Source organism: Dama dama, chromosome 14 (assembly GCF_033118175.1).
Source record: "Dama dama isolate Ldn47 chromosome 14, ASM3311817v1, whole genome shotgun sequence".
Lineage (NCBI taxonomy): Eukaryota > Metazoa > Chordata > Mammalia > Artiodactyla > Cervidae > Dama > Dama dama.
This window is the reverse complement of record NC_083694.1, coordinates 69,632,090-69,654,784: the sequence shown is the minus strand read 5'-3', so window position 1 is coordinate 69,654,784 and position 22,695 is coordinate 69,632,090. Positions and strand designations below refer to the sequence as shown.

The window sequence follows — 22,695 nt, the reverse complement described above, 5'->3', positions numbered from 1 at the left end:
TTTCTATTTTATTCCTGTATGTCTACATGCAGTACATGTGTGTGAGTGTGACTGTGTGTGTGTGTGTGTGTATGAAAGAGAGATTCTCAACACAAGGCCCTTCCCCTCTTGTGTGTTACATGCCTCTGTCTCTCCTGGAGATGGAAGCTCCCAACCGCAGCTGCCTCCCTCTCGGGGGTCATTTGGCCAGCACTCCCCTGGCCGGGCTACCTCAGAGACGCAGCGTTATTATCCATTCAGCCTGTCAGGCCTCCAGCCAGCTTGGCTCCTGCTCATTCTCCGTCTGGAAAGGCTGGGCCTTTTCCCTTATCCCGGAGTTTTCTAGAAGCTCAGCAGTCTGGCTGGAAGACAAACCAGAGAACTACAGGAGGGCAAAGGAGACAGCGGGAGCCTCAGTCACAGTGGAGAGGGTGGAACAAGGAAGGCAAGGCAAATCAAAGCTCTGTGTCTTAGCAGAAAAGGGAGCAAATTCTGGAGGGAAATGGGAAAACAGGCTCTGCTTAGCCATGGCCCAGCTCCCTCCCCCGAGCAAGTCAGAGACGACCTATGTCCATTTAAGGAGCTGAAGTCAGGGTCATGACTGTCGGCCAGGGCCAAAAGAAAGACATCCGGGATCCAAAAAAAAAAAAAAAATGCAGCTGCCTACAAGACATTCTCTCCACTTCAGCTCCCTCATTGGTAAAGTGCAGGGGTGGGATGAGATAATGAAGCTCCTTCTTGCTCTAACATGTTATTAGAATTCTCCCCAACTCCAGCTTATCTGCTCAGAGGTTAAAGACACTCCAAACAAGAATGCAAAAGAAGTAAGAGAAAAATAAGACATTGGCCAAACATGGTGCTGGAGAAGCACTCTTCCCAGCAAAGTGAGCAGGGAAAGAAAGGACCCTGAAGGCCTTGATCAGCAAGGTCTCCACCAGACTCCCACTGTGATCCATGTGTGTGTGTGTGTGCGTGCTCAGTCATGGCTGACTCTTTGCGACCCCATGGACCATAGCCCAGCAGGTTCCTCTATCCATGGGATTTCCCAGGTAAGAATGCTGGAGTGCACTGCTATTTTTCTACTCCAGGAGATCTTACCGACACAGGGATCAAACCGGCGTCTCCTGAGTCTCCTACTTGGCAGGCAGATTCTTTGCCACTGAGCCACCTGGGAAGCTCCTGAGATCCACAAGCCTCATCATTTATATGTCAATGGATATTGCCAGAAAAGGTGAAGAATCAGGGCCTGTTTTGGGGCCAGGTGGGAGTCGACCCCCAGTGCTATGAAGCACTGTCATGAACTAACATCTTGACCAAAACCTTGACTCAGTACAGCTCTTATCTCCATCGAAACCAAGTTCAGAAAGCTCAGTTCTGAAGCTGATGACCAAAATGATGAATAACACAACACTCCAAAATTACACTGCATGAGTATAATAGCTGAGAAAAGAAGAGAAGCTAAAGGCAAGGAGAAAAGGAAAGATATACCCATCTGAACACAGAGTTCCAAAGCACAGCAAGGAGAGATAAGAAAGCCTTCCTCGGTGATCAGTGCAAAGAAATAGAGGAAAACAATAGAATGGGAAAGACTAGAGATCTCTTCAAGAAAATCAGTGATACCAAGGGAATATTTCATGCAAAGATGGGCACAATAAAGGACAGAAATGGTATGGACCTAACAGAAGCAGAAGATAGAAGAAAAGGTGGCAAAAATATGCAGAAGAACTATACAAAAAAGATCTTCGTGACCCAGATAACCATGATGGTGTGATCACTCACCTAGAGCCAGACATCCGGGAATGCGAAGTCAAGTGGGCCTTAGGAAGCATCACTATGAACAAAGCTAGTGGAGGTGATGGGATTCCAGTTGAGCTATTTCAAATCCTAAAAGATGATTCTGTGAAAGTGCTGCACTCAATATACCAACAAATTTGGAAAACTCAGCAATGGCCATGGGACTGGAAAAGGTCAGTTTTCATTCCAATCCCAAAGAAAGGCAATGCCAAAGAATGTTCAAACTACCACAGAATTGCACTTATCTCACACACTAGCAAAGTAATGCTCAAAATTCTCCAAGCCAGGTTTCAACAATATATGAACTGTGAACTTCCAGATATTCAAGATGATTTTAGAAAAGGCAGAGGAACCAGAGATCAAATTGCCAACATCCACTGGATCATCAAAAAAGCAAGAGAGTTCCAGAAAAACATCTACTTCTGTTTCATTGACTACACCAAAGCCTTTGACTGTGTGGATCACAACAAACTGTGGAAAATTCTTCAAGAGATGGGAATACCAGACCACCTGACTTGCCTCTTGAGAAATCTGTATGCAGGTCAAGAAGCAGCAGTTAGAACTGGACATGGAACAACAGACTGGCTCTAAGTTGGGAAAGGAGTACGTCAAGGCTATATATTGTCACCCTGCTTATTTAACTTATATGCAGAGTACATCATGTGAAATACCAGGCTGGATGAAGCACAAGCTGGAATCAAGACTGATGGAAGAAATATTAATAACCTGAGATACACAGATGATACCACCCTTATGGCAGAAAGTGAAGAAGAACTAAAGAGCCTCTTGATGAAAATGAAAGAGGAGAGTGAAAAAGTTGGCTTAAAACTCAACATTCAGGAAAAAAAAAACTAAGATCATGGCATCCGGTCCCATCACTTCATGGCAAATAGGTGGGGAAACAATGGAAACAGTGGCTGACTTTATTTTTCTGGGCTCCAAAATCACTGCAGATGGTGACCACAGCCAAGAAATTAAAAGACACTTGCTCCTTGGAAGAAAAACTATGACCAACCTAGGCAGCATATTAAAAAGCAGAGACATCACTTTGCCAACAAAGGTCCGTCAAGTCAAGTCTGTGGTTTTTCCAGTAGTCATGTATGGACGTTGAGAGTTGGACCATAAAGAAAGCTGAGTGCCGAAGAATTGATGTTTTTTAACTGTGGTGTTGGAGAAGGCTCTTGAAAGTCCCTTGGACTGCAAGGACATCCAACCAGTCCATCCTAAAGGAAATCAGTCCTGAATATTCATTGGAAGGACTGATGTTGAAAATGAAACTCCATTACTTTGGCCACCTGATGCAAAGAGCTGACTCATTGTAAAAGACCTGACCCTGGGAAAGAGTGAAGGCAGGAGGAGAAGGGGCAACAGAGGATAGACGGTTGGATGGCATCGCCGACTCGATGGATATGAGTTTGAGTAAGCTCTGGGAATTGGTGATAGACAGGGAAACCTGGTGTGCTACAGTCCATGGGGTCTCAAAGAGTCGGACACGACTGAGCAACCGAACTGAACTGAGGCTCTGACCTGAGCATGATACATACATTATCTCATTTTATCCTTCCAAAATCTCTGAGGTAGGCATATTGGATCAAAAGTGGGTATCTTCATTTGACAGATTAGGAAGGCAAGTCCTAGAGAAGCTAAGAAATGTGTCCAAATTCACACGACTAGGAAGAGAAGAAGCAGGGATTCTGCTCCTGGGCTCTCCGTCTCCAAACCTTCTCATCCTGTAGTGCTTCAAGGGACACAGCAGTCATGTGACAACCATGGGACATTGCAGGGACTAGAGTTGGTTTTCAGGATGCTCCTTCTCTTCTCCCCTAGTAAGGGCAGCCTCACCCCCTGCCCAGACTTCTCCAGAAACAGAGGTGCCCTCCTAGACCTGAGTGCAGATAGTTGGTTTGCATGCCTGGACCTCTGAAAGTTCTATGATTGACAGCGATTCCTTTTGCCGCTGAGGGCAAAGAAGCAAGGCACTGCCCAGAGAGCTTCTAGGAACCTGATTCAAGAAGCAATGGTGTGAGAAGCCAGGCCAACAAAGTTGTGAGGCTACCCAAGTTTGTGTCCAGGTTTCCATCTCACCTTTCTACTCTCTTCCTTCCTTTTAATCCCAAAAGACACACTCCCCAGTCCAAAAGAACCAGGACCCCCAAATTTCACATTCCACAGCCCAAGTTTTGCTTCCCTCTGATAGCAACTCTTTTCACCAGTGACCTTTTTCATTTTCTGCTATCTCTTCTAAACTTATTCATTCTTGGTCTCATTCTCTTGGGACCCTTTGCAAAAGCCACAGCTAATTTTCTGATAAGCAAACCCTTGTTGAAATATAAATGATGATAGATTAATATGACGCCTTTCCCAAGGGCATCTGGATTTTAAACAAAGAACTCAACGATGTTTCATCCAAATGAAGATTCGCAATGGCAGGAGCTTTGCAAGTTTCAGATCTGCTAAGATCTCCTAGGAAACAGGAGAGCAGATATTTTGGTCAGAGACAGGCTCAAAGTCCTCTGTGAGCAGAGGACAAGGACCTCAGGATGGATATGAACACATTCTCACATTCTGTGTGTACACTCTAGCCATGCCAGAGGTCAAGAAAACAGATGTCTGTCAAACACAGAAAGGCAATGGTTGTTGGGTGTGTGCCTGTGGGTTTGAGTGTGCTTATGTGGGGTGTGTGCGTGTATATGTTAAGAGGAAGGGATGTCAACTGGCTACTGCTCCTCAGCTTGTTTCCAAGAGATAAAAATGACAGCTGTTTGGCTTACACAGCTAATTAACCTGAGGAATGCACTGTTTAAGACTGTTATTAAGGCAGCTGGATAATTAAGTTTTCCCCCAGAAACGGGGGGGTGGGGGATAAATAAAGCATTTAAGGGAACAGACACAACATTGGAGGAGACTTTGTCAGGAGCAGAAATCAGGGCTGGAAAGCTTCCAGGCAAAACCCCGCTGGTTCCCAAGCAGCGTGCACCAGCCCAGAAATAACTGAAGGTCATGGCTCAGCCCCTGCCAGGGCCCACCTGGCAGAGATCACGGCTGACCCTCGGGGTCACATGCAGCCCAGCCAGAAGCCTGGCAGGCATGTGAGAGCTGAACCAACAAAGGCTGACTGACTCCCTTATTTTATGAATGAGGAAATGGCGGTCTAGACAGAAGCCATGACCTTCTCAAGGTCACGTTCCTCTTCTAAGTGTCAGAGGCAGGACCAGGCCTAGAAAGTCTTCACCCCTCATCAGGCGACTTCGCTAACCACGACTGCCTCTGGGTTCTCCAGCAGCCAGACTGAAAATCAGATGCGACGTGGTCAGTGGGCTGGCCCAAGGGCAGGTTGACTTCAATAATTATGCAACTGCACATCCTGATCCAAGAAGAAGTGCTCAGGAGAATGCCTGACAGGTGGGGCGGCCTCTGCATGCAGACACAGGTCAGTGGGAGAGGGGCTGGGACATGCAGCCTCTTCCAGACACCAGGCTCGTGGTCACTTGGCTCCTTTTTTTATGTGGTCTGCGCAACAACCCTGGAGGAGGGCATGGCAACCCACTCCAGTGTTCTTGCCTGGAGAATGCCACGGACGGAGGGGCCTGGTGGGCTGCAGTCCACGGGGTCGCAAAGAGTTGGACAGGATGGAAGGAACTCAGCATGCACAAACACAACAACTCACTGAAGAGGGTGCTGCCACTGCTCCTATTTTTCAAATGAGGAACGAAGGCTTGGGGAAAGCACAGAAGGAAATGAGGGTATGGAGGCTTTAGGGGGAAACGGTACAGTGAATTTACTCAGAGATTACCTCGGAGCTGGAAGAGAGAGAGCCAGGGGATAGGATGGGACTTCTGCCTCAGGCTGTTTCGGGAAAGACCAGCCTGGGTTCAAGTCCGAACAGTTAATGGGTAGTTGAGGCAGCGAGACCTGGAAGAGCAAAGTTGGGCAGGGGTTGGGGGGACAAGGCAAAGCTGCCCGAGTCCTAAGTCCATTGTTAAGGCTGCCCCATGGACACAAAGGCCAACAGGATTAAGCCAGTGAGACAAAATCAGGCAGAAGGGGAGACGGGCCGATGGGCCAAGACTGACCCAGGAGAAAGCAGCCATACTCTGAGATCAGGAGCTGGGAGAGGCCACTTTGGAACTGGAAGGCGTCCCCACTGCCCCTGAGTCTCCCCAGGGTTGGCAGGGGGCAGCGAGCAACGCTAAAATGTCCGAGAGTCATAAATCCCTAGTGCACTTGCATTTATGTCACGCCGGAAGGCAGGCAGGCAGCAGTGCCGGGCGATTTTACTGGGCTCAGGGCCACCATGTCACCCCTGCGTGAAACTAGGACAGAGGCACTGACCAGGGGCTTTGACTTAAGCAAGGTGTGAATGTGGGCGTAGGGGCTGGAAGAGAGGGATGGGGGGTCGGGGTTGAGGGGCAGGCCTCAGCAAGGCAGCTTTGTACCATGCCGCCCTCCTCTCCAGCTGGGCCTGGCCACTGCACCATCATCTCTAGCCACTCAGAAAACTCAGTTCCTATGCATTTCTATCAGAAGTCTGGGGGATCCCAGCACACACCCAGACGTTCCCATGGGGATAGGGATAATAGGAGCTACCTCATGGAACACTGTGAAAATTGACTGAGGTAATTTATATAAAACTCTCAGTCGAATGCCTGAGACATAATATGTGCTTAATAAACTATAGCGTTACTGTAATACCGTTTACTGATAAAAATAAACTTAAAAATTGAAATGAGAACTCATCAGAGTTATATCTGGATTCCTAATTTTCATCACACAGCCACCTGTGTACCCAGGGAGGGTTCAGGGTCCACCCGGACAGAGGAGTATCAGTGCCTTAACAGAGGTCTTCATTGCTGGCAACCCATGGCCTCTGGGAGGTGAGGCGGGGAAGAGAGAAGGAAAGAGAAATTAGACAAGGCAGAGAGGAGGCAGGTGGGGGAGAGAAGCTGGTTCTCCACGGTCAGCTCACTCCCAAAGAAACCTGGAGCAAAGAGCTACACGAAAGACCACTGAGCTAATATTTGTTCACGGAAGAGGAACGCGAGGTTTAGAGGGGGTGATCTTCTGCCTAAGATCACACCATGAGTTAGTGGCAGACTTTGGGCTACACACTGCACTCAAGATGCCCTATCCTCTTCTCTTCTGAGAGGTCCCATGGTTCCATTTATTCCCCCTGGTAGACGAGGGGAAGAAAGAACCAATCAATACATCTCAACTTTCACAGCAGCAAAATAGCTGAGGTTTATCCATCCCCCGGGTTGCAAAAGTCTAGACTTCTCTCCTGCAAGCCCCCATGTGTTCTCAAGCTGCTGCTTAAGAGCAGGGGAGCCAGCTGGCTCCCTGGGGCACTTGAGAGAGGCAGAGGGCGGGACAGGATGGAGTGTGGCCTAGAGGGAGGCACGCTGTCCAGGCCGGGCTGGCACTGAGGGACATTCCTCGGCTCTCTGCCTGATTCCCATCCCTGAAGGTGGCTCAGTCCAAAGAGAGGACCCAGCAGAGGACACCCTGAACATTTTAGACATGGCTCAGTGGTACAAAACTGGACAGTGAGTGGGCAGGGGGCAGCTGGACTCATTCTGTTGTCTGGAGAGCTCCCTACTTCGAGGTCTCCTGATGTCTATGAAGTAATCCAGGCCCACGGGGAGGACTCGCCTGATGCTGGCCTCTTACCCAACACTGTCAGATGGACTTTCCCACATCCAAGTGGGTGAGATGCAAAAACCACAGCCATCTCCGCGCAACACCTCCAAAGCTAGGACCCAGTACCATCTATGACTACCAGTGGCCAAGAGGACACGGGAGAGGAGAGCAGTGAGGCCAGACGTGGGATCAGATACCACCGGCATGGTCCTGAGGACAAGGAACGTCTAGAAAGAGGAAACCACAGACACCCCAAACCTCCTCTGTGGCCATCAGCCTCTCTCACTCCCTTTCCTGCTCTGTCTTTTTAATCCCAAAGATGCAGAGACTCAAGGGAAAATGACTCCCTCACTCTTTCCTTTGTCCAAATCTGTGACTTGAGGGCCAAAAAAAATGGCCAAATGAGACAGGCAGCTGGGAAATAAGAAATCACTGGGTGATTTCCACCTTAGGCGACACGAGGAGCAAGGAAAGCCCTCAAACTTACTGAAGGGAAAAGAAAACCAAAGTTCCTACCAGAAAGATCCAGAAGCAAAGGAGAAAAATCACAGTGGCTCTTTGAAAAACAAATCAGTTGCTTAAATAAGCAAAGCATTCCAATGCCTGGATTTGCTCAGCTGGGTTCCTTATCAGCTGAACCGCTGAACCTTCCTGCTAATCCCAAGTCACTTTGCCTTTACCTCACTGATCTGTGTCCTTTAATGGCAATTTGAATATTTTCCCAGGGGGAAGGATAAATTAAGAGCTTGGGGTTAACAGATACACACTACTGTGTATAAAATAGATAACCAACAAGGATTTACTGTATAACACAGGGAACTATGTTCTTAAAATAACCTATAATGGAAAAGAAACTAAAAAAAGAATATAACTGAATCACTTTACTATAACCCAAAACTAACACAACATTTTAAAGCAACTATCCTTCAAAAAAATTTTTTTATTAATTTGCATTGGAGTATAGATTGATGCTTTTGAACTGTGGTGTTGGAGAAGACTCTTGAGAGTCCCTTGGACTGCAAGGAGATCCAGCCAGTCCATCCTAAAGGAGATCAGTCCTGGGTGTCCATTGGAAGGACTGATGCTGAAGCTGAAACTCCAATACTTTGGCCACCTCATGTGAAGAGTTGACTCATTGGAAAAGACCCTGATGCTGGGAGGGACTGGGGGCAGGAGGAGAAGGGGACGACAGAGGATGAGATGGTTGGATGGCATATCCAACTCGATAGACATAAGTTTGAGTAAACTCCAGGAGTTGGTGATGGACAGGGAAGCCTGGCGTGCTGCGATTCATGGGGTCGCAAAGAGTTGGACACGACTGAGGGACTGAACTGAACTAAACTGATAGTTGCTTTATGGCATTGTGTTAGTTTCTGCTACAGAGCAAAGTGAATCAGCTTATATTAACACACACACATACATCCCCTCTTTTTTGGATTTCCTTCCCATTTGGGTCACCGCAGAATACTGAAGAGTTCCTTGTGCTATACAGTCGGTTCTCATCAGTAACCTGCTTTATACACAGTAGGGTATATGTGTCAATCTCAAGCTCCCAATCCATCCCACAAAAAAAAAAAAAATTTAATTAAAAGGAAATTCTGCAAAAAAAAAAAAGAAAAGAAAGTCACCCACTTCGCCCAGGGTGGTGAAACATGCAGACCAAACATGTAGAGACTGGAGGTAAACAAGTTGGCTCTTCACACATGACAATTACAAAACCTAGAAGGATCATCTCCAACCTACAATCATACAGTCTTCTGGTAGCTCCAGCCACACCCTTACCCCAACACGGGCAGAAGAGAAGGCAGCAGAGAGTGGCCGGGGCGCAGCTCAGTTCTCGCTTTGGCAAGAAGACAAGCCGTGCACACATCCCAGCATCTGTGAGCCACCAGCCTTGACTCCGTGCATCAGAGATGGCCCCTCACCCTCCACACACCTAAAGGATCTGTACCGATCTACTGCTTATGCCCCAGATTTGAGCGACTATCCTGCTCAGGCCCAAGGGCTGAGAAAAACTCCAGCTTTACTAAGCAAAAGAGAAAAAGGAGGTGTTCAGTTATAAGTCATTTTGAGTGCATTTTCTCTTGCCCATCGAAGGTGAAAATTCCTGAGAGGCAGAGATCTAGCCTCAGGCTTGATTTACACTCCCCACAGCATATGGGGCTAGGCCCACACCAAGTCCACTCTAAGTGTTCGGTGAACGGATGGCAGGCTCACCCCGCACCCTCAGCTCACCTTCTTCCAGCCCCTGGAGGCCATGGAGGAAGAACCTACCTCGCCATACTCGGTGCAGTAGGTCTCAGGCTTGGTCAGGCCACAGGTGGATGAAGCTCGGAGAAACTGGGTCCTCCCTATGAGCAGGTCCCCGACGGGTGGATAGCAGGCCCCGAGGGAGCAGGCTTGCTGGGCACACAGGAGGCTGGGCAAGCCTGAAATCACAGGGGGCTCAGCGGGTGCTGGGGTGCAGCCTAAACAGAGAAGAGTGTAGCCGGCCACCCCAGCGCCCCCCAGCGAAGCAGTCATCTATCGGCAAAACTAGACCCTCTTCCTTGCCTTCATGCTCCGACCTGCTGGTGGTGAGAATAATTGCAATCCTGGTGCTGTTTGGTTTTTAAAAAGCTGATTTTATAGTCTGCAACTCTCAGCTTTAAAAAAGTAGAAGTTGATCCTGAAATGTGGCATCCATATGCGGCTTTAAGAATTGAGCTGCAGACACACGCTTGGCCACAGCTCTCCTCGCCTGTTAACAGAGCAGCGCTGGCTGCTGGCCGTCTGGGGGACACGGGGAGAGACCTGCATTCTGTCTGCTCCTTTATCTCTAAAAGTCGGCCCGCCACAACTTTGCAAATAACCAGCTGGTAAAGAATCCACTTGCAACGCAGGAGACCCCAGTTCTAGTCCTGGGTCAGGAAGATCCCCTGGAGAAGGGATAGACTACCCACTCCAGTATTCCTGGGCTTCCCTGACGGCTCAGCTGGTAAAGAATCTGCCTGCAATGCAGTAGACCTGGATTCAAGTCTCTGGGTTGGGACGATCCCCTGGAGAAGGGAAAGGCTATCCACTCCAGTATTCTGGCCTGGAGGATTCCACGGACTGTACAGTTCATGGAGATACAAAGAGTCGGACACGACTGAGCGACTTTCACTTCACAGCTGCAGTTTCCTGAACATCGAGAACTCAAGCCGTGATGGCTCTGGGACCAGTTTGAGAGTTAGAAGATGGAAAATAAACATAGCACCAGGGCACTGGGGCTGCCACGAACCACCCTCAGGTAGGAAGAAGAAGACACTTGGGAGCCTTTTATGAGTCTCATCTTCTTCAGAGGCCCCCAGGACAGAGAAACCTCATGGGCATCCCAGTAGGCAAGTGTTCCAAACCCCAGGACCCCAGGTGATGGGTGATGGTCACACTTTGGTAGACTGTCCTCCTACCCGTGGCTCGTCCCCTCTCTGCTGTATGACAGGGCCCAGAAGGACAGGAAGGGATACTCACCAAAATACAGGAGAAGGAGCGGCCTCATCTTCACTTGACGAGGTGATCCCCACCCAGGACCTCACCTGGGGCAGAGCAAAGCAGCCTGGGTGAAGCCACGCAAACCCCTAGGTTGTGCTAGCCCTTTACTGTGTCTGGACTCGAGTTTTCTCAGAAGCCTTTACTCAGGGCCTTGGCCTAGGACACTTCTGAACAGCAGGCGCATCTGTAGCCAAAACCTGGAAGACACCAGAGACCTGGCCCCCTGTCCCAGCGGGCACGTGACTCCCAGGCTGTCCTGGGAGAATGTCACTACCTCCTCCTGGACTCCAGCCTCCCCACTCTGAAACAAACAGGAGGGGTCAACCCTGCCCTGCCCCCCATGGTCAACAGAACAAGTTGGGGAGCCAGAAAGGACTAGGCCCTTTGCAGGAGAAGTCTGTGGCCTCAAGTCACCCTAGGAAAGAGGATTGGCCTTTCTCAGGCCCTGGCCCACCTATAGGCCCAACAGTGAGTGGCTCAAAGCGGCTGATGGCCTGGAGGGGAGCCCCCTCCTGCTGTTGGCATGGTCTCCAGTATCACCCACGGCCACCCTGAGGGTGGGACTGTGGGACCAGCATCTCTGGGCTGAGCAAGTAGTGGAATACAATGGGAAAAAAGAGGGAGGCCTAGAAGTCTTTAAAAAGTGAGTGAGGAATTCATCTGAGTTGAGAGTAACTCAAAACGTCTCCAGCGATGCACTGGGGCTGTACAGGCGGGGTGGGGGTTGGGAGGCTACTGAATGAGGCTGGCGGGAGCGGGGGGTCCTAGAGGCAGGGCACTGCCCTGCTGAGGCAAACCCCACCCTGCTCATGGGGAGCCCACCTCTGCCTTGGATCAGATGCTTACTCTGCTCCAACGACAGCCACACATTCTTTCGGCCCAGATGGAGGGATGGCAAGGCGGGGCAGGGGACCCCCTGACATCTTTAAATCAAATATCCTAAGGCTTCAAACTCTTTCCCTCCAATCCCCTATCAGAGGAGTCAGGGGCCCAGAAAAGAGACAGGTGGCCTGAGCTCACACAGCTAACTGTGGCCCAAGAGGAAGACCCATCATCTGGCTTCCTCCAGGGGCTGGAACCTCGCCCCCTCCCCGCCTGGAACTAGGCACTGTGAGCAGCTCTTAGAAGAGGCCAGCCCGCCCTCTCCTTCCCTCTTTGTGCCCAGCCCCAGCTCTGAACCTGCTCTCTCCTAAGTCACCGAGACGCTTATCAGATGGGAGAAAGCAATCCAAGCAGCGGCAGACTCGACACCCAGCCTTTGGATCCCAATGGGCTTAGCTGAAGCTCCCAGGAAGAGGAAGGAATCTGGCCCTGCAGCCAGGCCCCAGACAGCCAGGTTCACAAGCCTGGGCCCACCCTCGGCCCCCACCCGGCAGGTGAAGGCAGGTAACAGACCTTGCTCCGTGCTGCTGCAGTGCTTTCTCCAGATCGCCTCTCTGAGACGCTCCCCTTGAACGTGGGGGTCTCCTCTCCTGGCTCCCAGTTTTTAAACAACAGCCTCACCTCTGGAGACTCCCCGGCTGGGCGTCGCCGGCTGCAGGGCGGGACTCAGGAATCTGGCCGCTGGCACACCCGTCTGCCGTCAGCGCACCCCCACCCCACCCACAGACAGGACTGGGCAGGTGGGGCCAGTCCCGAGGCCTCACAGCAAGATCGGCAGTGCCCGCCTGATTGCTGGGGGGTGGGAGGGGGCTACACCAGGGCAATGTGAGTGATCACAGGGGACCAGGATTCCTGGGGGCCGGTGTGGGGGAGGCGGGGCGGGGGGCCACTCACATTGTGATGGCCGCTGTGCTGGGTCCTTTCCCAAGGCCGTAGAGGTCAGCCACCCTGGACAGAAGACCATGCAGAGAACATAAGGGTCAGGGCTTGCATATCGGGTATTACAGCCCCAGACCTGTCAGCTAGCTGAAAGGGGAGAAGATGCAAACATCGAGGACCCTGGGAAGCACCTCCCAAGGGAAAGCAAAAAAGTGGAAAACCCCTGCTTCTTGGGGAGGGGGCGGGGGGATTAAAAGGCTATGGTTCATCAGGAAGAGGTCAAAGCCCAACCCACCCAAGAAAAGCTTAGGAGAAATCAACAGGCATGAACTCTAAATGCCTCCCCTCCGGCTCCCTCTCAGGCTTGGCAGGGAGCCCAAGGACAGGTAACTACCTGTGAGTCACAGCTCCCAGCTCGGGGAAAGGCTGCTCTCCCAGCCCCTCCCACTGGGCAAGAATGCCCGCCTGGAGGGCCAGAAAACAGATCTGACCACAAGGAGTGGGAAGGGAGGGCTGAGGCACAGCTGGACCAACTTCCCCTGGGCCCCTGCCAGGCCTGAGAACACAGCTGCCTTTGTGGGACCCTGGGCGGCTCCTGGCTCGGGGCTTTGGGCTGAGAGTGGCTGTAATGACAGTCACAGGCCCAGAGAGAGGGGCTGGTCTCAGAGGACACGCCTCCCCTCCACCAGCCGAGGGTCTGAGGGCTTTTAGAAAGATCTGGAAGGTCGCCCAGTCCAGATCTTGGCCGGGCACAACCTACACGGGCATTGTTTGGACACGGTCACCTCGAAGTTTCTACTAAAGGAGACTTTAAACGAGCTAGTCCAGCCTGTCAGTGACTCCTAAGCAGGAACAGGAGGGTTGTGTCCAAGAAACTGGTTTGAGAACGCTTTGGGGCAAAACAGAGGATTTTGTAGATTAAATGGTAAACTGGGCATTTCTAACCCTCAGATTCTCATATAGCCCAAGAGGTTTAGATAGGCAGGAGAAATACTCTAGGTAGCAAATGGACAATAAGCCGTTCAGTTGCAAAACGAACTTTCCCACACATTAGCATCTTGACCCGTGTAAACATTCCAGGAAAATCTGGCTTAACAAGCCGGGATCAGTAAGAGCTGCTGGCCTTCCCGGGCTCTGCCTCTGCTGGAAGAACACGCACACAGCCCTGCAGCCCCCCCGCAGGGAAAGGGCATGGCTCACACCCCCGGGGCTTTAAGCCCACCCACCTGGTCTCTTTCCACCCCGCCAACTCCCGGAATGCAGGGCTTCCGGGAAGCCTGGCCACTCGTGGAGCTGTCTGTCCTGCAAGAAGAGGATGTGACGAAGAGCTCAGGAATAGTTTACGCAGTAGAAGGAGCAGCTGCTGCCCTCCCAGATCCCCAGACAGGCAGGGCGGACAGGCGGCAGGAGGCTAAGCTCTTTAAACCCCCCTCCTCCTCTCCCCTTACGAGGCCAGGAGCCCAGGTAAATAGGTGTCTCAGACTTCACAGGCCAGGGCAGGTCCCGGCGTGGTTTGGCTTCACAAAGGGGAAAGCCAACTGCTCTGTGTGGGCCCCTGCACCCCATTCCGCATTCCCAGCCCAGGGCAGGACATTGCCTCGGCAAACCCCAAGGAGGGCCCAGTTAGCCTCACCCCTCAGGGACGTTGAGCACATCCCAGTGGGGATCTAGCCCCCACCCCCAACTCCCCAGGACTGCAGGGCCCCAGGCACAGGCCTTGAACTTCAGAACTCAGTCTGTTCAGAGACAAGAAGTCTAACACACAGGCAGAAGCAAGGGTAGGAGCTGGCAAGGGCTAAAGGCACGCTGGGCACTGCTCCGACAGCCTCCCCTCCACGTCCCCTTCCTCTCCTGCCACCCACCATCCTGCCCCAGAGCCCCCCCACCCTCAGCTCCCCAGAGCCTTGGCTTGTTAGAACCAATGCTCAGGAAAGGGTTCTCCTTGACTCCCCGTTCCTCTCTTACTCATGTCTGTCCATCTGGCAATCCTGTTATTCCCCTTCCAAAGGCAGAGGGAGCTAACGAAATTAACCTGGTGGCTCAGACAGTAAAGAATCATCCACCTGCAATGCAGGAGACAAGGGTTCGATCCCTGGGTTGGGGAGATCCCCTGACAAACGAAATGGCAACCCACTCCAGTGTTCTTGCCTGAAAAATCCCATGGACAGAGGAGCCTGGAGGGCTGCAGTCCACGGGGCCACAAAGAGTCAGACGTGACTGACAGACTAACACACACGCCCCCAGGTCACAGAAACAACACCAGGTCAGGGCAGGCAAGTCTCCCCCTCTGCCTGCTTGTCCGTCGTCCCTCATGACATCTCAGGAGTGGCCTGAGAAGCTGCCATCTGCATTACCCATCTGACAGGCTCAAGCCGTCCATATAGCCAGGGAGATCAGCCAGGGTCTGATGAGTGAGAGATAAAGGCGTATGAAGCAAAGAAAGGTGGGAAGGAGGGAGAAGAGAAGAGAAGAGGTTGAGAAGGTAGGAGAAGCTGGTGCAGGCTGTGCATGCCGAATCCCAGGTGTAAGAGGAAGGGGCGCGGGGTGACTCACGGCTCGGGCAACACCTGGACCAGTGAGTCATGGCTGAGTCCTCGTCTGTGGGGCTGGGTGGGCTCCAGGAAGGACCCTGCGGATCCGCCACGTGACTCAGCCACAGCTGCTCGGCCGCCCAGACGCTCGGTCACTCCTCACACACCAGAGCAAGGAGGTTGGGCTTCCTGAACTCAGGCTGGAGCCCAGCCTCGGGCGGGGACACCTGGAGAAGGCAGAACGGGGCCCTGGGCTGCCATCACGGGGTGACTCTCTTCCACAGAGTCCGTCTTCCTCCTACCTCCCCTTCCCAGCCTGAACAACCATCTGTGTCCCCATGCAGTGTACACTTATCATCCTTTCTCTGAAGATGAGGACAGTGAGGTACATCTTCAAGAACTTGGTCCCAGCTAATAAGTGGTCATTGGAACCCAGACCAGTTTGCTCAGCACTCATGTTCTTCACCACTGTTATGCAGCCACTCAGTCATGGCCAACCCTTTGCGACCCCCATGGACTGCAGCACGCCAGGCTTCTCTGTCCTTCACCATCTCCTGGAGTTTGCTCAAACTCATGTCCATCGAGTCGGTGATGTCATCCAACCATCTCATCCTCTGTCGCCCCCTTCTCCTTCTCAATCTTTCCCAGCATCACGGTCTTTTCCAATGAGTTGGCTCTTTGCATCAGGTGGTCAACTTATTGGAGCTTCAACTTCTTCACCACTACTTAGGGCCTAAAATGGCCTGAACTCCCTGCCTCTGCTCTTGGCAATCCTTGACCAGAGTCCACCAGACTGAACTTGATGCTTCCCAAAGCTAATCAGGACCCGATGTCTGAAAATTGTGCTTTTGGAGCACTAACATGGACCGGAGACGCCTGGGGAAACACCGATGCTACAGAAGCATCCAGAGCACCCACCACTAGGTGCCTTCCTGTTTTCCCATGCAGACGTCTTCTGTGTGGGCACGGGTGGAGAAGGCGCTGGGCTCCGCTGCCCCATCTCAGAGCCTCTGGCATATGCGGGCAGGGTCTCCCCCTCATGCCAACAGGAAGCTGCTCTGAGTGAGGACATGAGCGCCCCACAAGGGGTGGGAAACCAGAGAAGGTGAGCAGACAAACAGCACGGATTGCTGACAAGATTAAACAAACAAGATGGAATGTGAGAACCGGATGACACAACTCCCCCGTCACCGCGGGAAGGGGAATCCCCTCCCCTTAGGCCAGGCTCTGGGTCAGGTCAGGTCCTGTCTCCCAGGTCCAGATGTCCCCTCCCTCCTGAGGGGTACAGCCCAGTGCAGCCGGCAGTGTGGTGGGATCAAAGGCTGGTTCCTGGCTCCCCCGAGAAGAGGGAGGAATATCTCGGCATCTCTGCCACTTTTGCTGACCTCCCAAATTCCCGAGCTTTTCCCGGGTGGCGCTAGTGGTAAAGAACTCACCTGCCAATGCAGGACACATAGGAGATGTGAGTTCCATCCCTCAGTCAGGAAGATCTCCTGCAGGAGGGCATGGCAACCGGCTCCAGTATTCTTGCCTGGAGAACTGCCATGGGCAGAGGAACCTGGGGGGCTACAGTCCATAGGGTCACAAAGAGTCAGACACAACGGAGCGACTGAGCACCCACGCCTCGGCAGACTGGCAGGCTCAGACCATGCCCCCTCCCCGCCCCCCACCACCGCTCCCTCTAGGATCCAGTCATTGCCCTCCGCGAACCAGGTTCTCAAGACCTAAGTCCAACCTCTGTGCACTTTGGCCACAAATCTACCATGTGGAGCTGGCCACGTGGCTGAGAGGAGAGAGGCCTGAACCTGACGCGGGGAACATGCAGCCCCAGCTGAGGTCAGGACCCACTGGGCATGCAGAGAGGGACCAGAGTCGGGGGCAGGGGGAACCAGCCTCGGGAAATCGGCTCCCTGCCCTAGCGGAGGGACTTTAAAATTCCAAATGGCATCCCTGAAAGGGCCACCGGGGAGACGAACTCAGTTTCCTGGTGTTCAGACTGGCGTTTGAGGGCTGAGTACGGACGGACAAATGAGGGGGAGGGGGAGCAGGAGGGGTGTGTCTTGCGGCTGGAGGGGGAGCAGGCACAGGTGTGTCTGGCTTCTTGTCTGGAATCAGCCCCACCTAAAGGCTTGGAGTCGGCGCTTCCCGTCAGTGCTTGTGGCCACATAGGGTCTCCCTATGGACTTGAACGGTTCCCAGTCCTAACTTCACTTCTGCTTCTCAACAGAAGCACAGACTTGGGAGAACCCCACTCTGGGCCTCAGTCTCATCCTTTGTAAATAGACGTGTTGGATTTTACCGGTTCTCAAATCCAGGCTGCCCTCAGAATTACTTGCAGAACTTAAAAAAATCATATACCTAGGCCAGGCCCCAGCCACAGATTTAATGGGTGGGCAGAGGGGCAGGGACATTGACAATGCTTCTAAAGCTCCCTCGAAGCCCCCTCCAGGCTTCCCCAGTGGCTCAGCAGTAAAGGACCTGCCTGCCAATGCAGAAGCCTCAGGAGACACGGGTTCAATCCCTGGGTCAGGAAGATCCCCTGAAGGAAGGCATGGCAATTCACTCCAGTATTCTTGCCTGGAGAATCCCATGGACAGAGGAGCCTAGCGGGTTACAGTCTATAGGGTTGCAAAGAGTCAGACACGACTGAAGCGACTTGGCATGCTCGAAGCCCCCTCCAGCTTTAGGATGCTCTGCTTTCGGGGCTGGTGGTTTAGGATAGCACTTAAAAGCCTAGAGTTGAAAGTGAGAGAGATGAAGGTGCAAGTCTTGGTTCTGCACTCACCAGCTGTGTGACTCTGCACAGCCAAAGCTACTTGCATCCCATGGGACAAATAACAGTCCACCTCACGATCCTTGGGAAGATCGAAGGGAACGACGCCTACAGGACTCTCAGCAAGGTACCTGGCTGGCTGCGTGCTCTGCCAAAGTCTGTCCCCATGTGTGCGTCTCACACACACAGGGTATGAGCAGCAGTCTTCGCAGCTGCTCGTAACAAAAAGCAAGCCCCATTCCATCCCGATGTCTGACAGCTCACTTACCAGACAGTGGGCCGACCTGGGAGGCCTCGGGTCCCCCATTCCACTCTGTTCCTTGGGGCGAAGGAAAATTCTCGAGGAACAATGATCTGGACCCGAAGGGAAGAGAGGCCACTCAGGGGGCCAGATGAGCTAAGTTCCTTGAGAGCAAGGTGACACTTCCGGCCTTCCAAGACAGGCAAAGACAGGGTGTGGCGTGTTTACAAACAGAGGGCAGAAGAGCAAGCTGGAGCATAACCTTGTTTTAGGGCCTCCAAGAGTTAATAAAACCAGAGTCCAGCACCGATAAAGAGAGGAGTCAAAGCTGGTCTGGACCGCAGTTTGCTACTTACCTCGGGGCAACTGCCCAGCAAGTCTGAGGGCGACAGAGAAAGGGCGCTTTTTCTCCCTGGAGCCTCCGCTTGCTGCTGTTGTTGCTGAGTTGTTAAGTCATGTCCAACTCTTTTGTGACCTCAGGGACTGTAGCCCGCCAGGCTCTTCTGTCTATGGGACTTCCCAGGCAAGAATACTGGAGTGGGTTGCCACTTCCTTCTCCAGAGGATCTTCTAGACCCAGGGATCCAACCCGTGGTTCTGTGACTCCTGCCTGACTGGCAGTTTCTTTACCGTTGAGCCGCCTGCAAAGCCCGTATGTACAATGGGATGTTACTCAGCTACAAAAAGGGATGAAATATTGCCACTTGGAGCAGCATGAATGCACTTGGAGATTATCATACCAAGTGAAGTCACTCAGACAGACAAAGACAAATAGTATACGATAACGCTCATACGTGGAATCTAAGAAACAGTACAAAGGAACTTGTTTACAAAATAGAAACAGATCCAGACATAGAAAGCAAACTTATGGTTACCACAGGGAAAGGAGGGGGAAAGGACAATTTGAGAATATGGGATTAACAGATGCACACTCCTATATGTAAAGTAGAAAAACAACAAGCATTTACTGTACAGCCACAGGGAACTAGATTTAGTATCTTGTGATAAACTATAGTGGAAAAGAGTCAAAAAAAGAATACATATATATATGTAATTATATTTATAACCAGATCACCTTCCTATACACTAGAAACACAATATTGTAAATCAATGATAATTCAATTTTTATAAAAGAAAAAGGAAAAAATAATACTCAGAGGACAGGGAGAGAATACCCAAAATGTTAACATTTCTCATCTCTTTATATTTCTCTGAGGCTCTCATTTTCCAAAATGAGGCTATTTTACTGGAACAATCAGTAAAAAATAAAGTAACACGTTTCAGGTGGAGGAGAGAGATTTTGCCCACCTACAAGTGATTCATCTTTCCTCTCTTTGCTCCCTCATTTGCCCTGAACCTTGTCCACTAAACTCACAGACTGCCCCAGGGATCTACAAGTTTTCTACATCGTTGTATATTTCATAACCTGTGGTTTCCCCCTCTTAGGAAGTGTTGCTTCTTGAGGTTGTTAGATTTATTTCAAGAAAGCACTTAACACAGTTCCTTAGTAAACGTGTGAGAAAGGAAGGCATCACTCTAGACATCACATCTACAATAGTTCATTTAGGCATCACAAGCAGACCTTTAGCGTAGCTCTTTGAAGGATTTATTATTATTCCCTTTTTTATAGCCTTAGCATTATTTGGTAGTTTGTTCAAGGTTTCCAAGTGCTCTTGACTGAATATGTAGCCCCAGAAATTCATACATTGAAACCCTAATTCCAATGTGATGGTATTAGGAGGCAGGGTGTTGGGAGATAATTAGGTTTACGTCAGGTCATGAAGGTAGAATCCTCATAGCAGGATTAGTGCCCTTCTAAGAAGAGGAAGAGACACTAGGATCTGCCTCCACCATGTGAGAACATAGCCAGAAGGCCGTCATCTGCAAGCCAGGAAGCCAGTTCTCACCAGGAACCCAGGTTCCTGCCACCTGGAATCTGCTGGCACCTTGATCTCGGACTTCTAGCCTCCAGGGCTGTGAAAATGAATATTATGTTGCTTAAGCCACCTATCCATGGTATTTTGTTAGAACAGCCTGAAGTGATGAAGACACAGAACTAGTGTTTTAGCCAACATGGGCTTCCCTGGTGGCCCAGACAGAGAAGAATCTGCCTGTAATACAGAAGACCTGGGTCAGGAAGATCCCCTGGAGAAGGGAATGGCTACCCACTCCAGTGTTCTTGCCTGGAGAATCCCATGGACACAGGAGCCTGGCAGGCTATAGTCTATTAGGTCACTGAAGTAATAAACTAACTGCAAAATCTCAGCAGCTTAACACAACCAACAAGTATTTAATTGTTGCTTGCACAGAGTACAGTGCAAGACAACGGTGAGAGGAGAGGGCCTCTGCTTCACACAGTCTCCCAGGGACAGCTGCCATCTCGAATCTGCAGCAGCCAGGACACACGGTCTTAACGGCCTCGGCAACAAGGTTATACGGCACGGAGGAACTCCCTCCAGTTACCCCAGGCTTCACAGTCATGCAGCTTAGGACTGCTGGGCAGAACTACTCACAAGGCTCCTAAGAGATCTTCCTGCATGTCCAGAGGAGGGAAACGAAATAGGACTCAGTGACCACTAGCACTGTCCACCACAACCAGTATATAATGAAACCAGAATCCAACAGCAGATCCTTAAGCTCCCAAAATCCCTGCTCTTCCCACTACAATGTTTGGCCTCCCCAAACTGACAGAGATTGCTTTTCACTAAAAAAAAGAATTTTCATGACAGAATAATTTATAGACTATGACTCCTCAAGGAAACTGATAGGGAAAATGGCCATAGTGAATGTTTTAGATTTGCAAAACCAGCCATGTATGGATGTGAGAGCTGGACCATAAAGAAGGCTGAGTGCTAAAGAATCAATGCTTTTGAACTGTGGTGTTGGAGAAGACTCTTGAGAGTACCTTGGACAGTGAGGAGATCCAACTAGTCCATCCTAAAGGAAATCAGTCCTGAATACTCATTGGAAGGACTGATGCTGAAGCTGAAACTCCAGTACTTTGGCCACCTGATGCGAAGAACCGACTCATTGGAAAAGACCCTGATGCTGGGAAAGATTGAGGGCAGGAGGAGAAGCGGACAACAGAGAATGAGATGGTTGGATGGCATCACCGAATCAATGGACATGAGTGTGAGCAAACTCCAAGAAATAGTAAAGGACAGGGAAGCCTGGCCTGCTGCAGTCCATGGGGCCACAAAGAGTCGGACACGACTGAGCAACTGAATAGCGACAGAGCATCACAAGATTGCCTTTGGGAAAACCTTAATCACCAACAGTGACACCTCTACAAGTTGTACCCAGACGGTAAATGTCTATGAGACATTAACATCACTCCAAGCTCTAAGGGGAAAACCACTGGGGCTGAGGGCAAATCTTCATGGAGGAGATTCTGGTATGCTATTAACCAACCATCCTAGTCCATCAGGACACTCCTTGCTTTAGCCCTGAGTTCCACTTTCCAGGACACCCTTCAGTTCCAGAAAAATGCTCGGTCACCTGGTTGTACGTTGATACTTTTTCTCCCTGACAGCTCCTGCAGGCGTCATCTCAAGTGGCTCAGTAATCTCTGCATGAAAATGCACAGTGATCTGAGAAAGTAAAGTTGGCCCTGCGTCCAAGAAAAACTCGGGTGGAAATAGCACGTGAGAATAAAACTCTCTCACAGGCAAGGGCTCGGGAAGCTTCTGTTTGGATATTGGCTCACTTCAGCAAAGCAGTCCTCCTCGAGGACTTGGGGAAAGAAAAAACTATGACTCTGCTCCTACTTCTGTGTCCTGACGTGCAGGAGGCTTTTCCCAGCCAAATCCATCAAGGACTCATAGTGAGTTTATAGATACATCAACGCCTCGATGTTTTTCAAGTCAAATATCATTAAAACCATTCAAGTTCGGTGTCATCTTGAAGTTGTGCTATTCCTGACATGCATGTACACACAGACGCATACACAGGTGCACACACACAGGTGCACACACAGGCACTTGCACTTTTTCCTCCTGCATTCTGTTCTGTGAGTTTTGGCTTAGCGCTCCATTTGCGGTTGGATTTGGTAAGCACTTTGACCTGTACACTCTCCACCATCTCCAGGTTAAAGTCCAGAGTCCACAGTCAGGTTCTCAGAGTCCTGCTGAAAAACAGCTGCCCTTTTGGCCCTAATTCACACAGCCCCGCTCTACACAGGTGCTCTGATCCAGCCATTTCATTCCCTTGACCACTCTTAGGCTTGATTCATCTGGCTCTGACTGTCTGCATTGCCCTTCCCACCTCTCATGTACTTGGCCAAATCCTAAATCCAAGACTCAGATTAGATTCTGGATAGGTGATGGCTTCTCTGCTATTTTCTATAAATTCTTCCCAGACTCCAGCAGCAGACCTTACAGATACAATTCAATTAACAACCAGTTCTAATCTGTCTTGTAAATCCCTTCTTTCTCATATTTACATACTTAGGACTATTCAACATTTAGT

The 22,695-nt window shown here is 50.8% G+C and overlaps 1 protein-coding gene across 6 annotated transcripts in view; it reads right to left on the bottom strand.

Moving 5' to 3' along the window:
- Positions 1-12,761, bottom strand: part of LAMB3 (laminin subunit beta 3) — a 42,716-nt gene extending 29,955 nt beyond the window's left edge. The window contains exons 1-4 of one of the 6 annotated variants that reach the window (XM_061161037.1): positions 12,700-12,755; positions 12,319-12,457; positions 10,903-10,967; positions 9,685-9,839 (exon numbers count right to left, since the gene is read on the bottom strand). In XM_061161037.1, coding sequence (XP_061017020.1) covers positions 9,685-9,839; positions 10,903-10,930 — 183 coding nt within the window. In that variant the 5' untranslated portion in view covers positions 10,931-10,967; positions 12,319-12,457; positions 12,700-12,755. Of the gene's footprint in view, positions 1-9,684; positions 9,840-10,902; positions 11,139-12,318; positions 12,625-12,699 lie in introns of those variants that run through there. The other 5 variants (XM_061161039.1, XM_061161038.1, XM_061161042.1 and 2 more) reach the window with 5 other exon arrangements.
- Between the last annotated feature and the right edge of the window lie 9,934 nt (positions 12,762-22,695).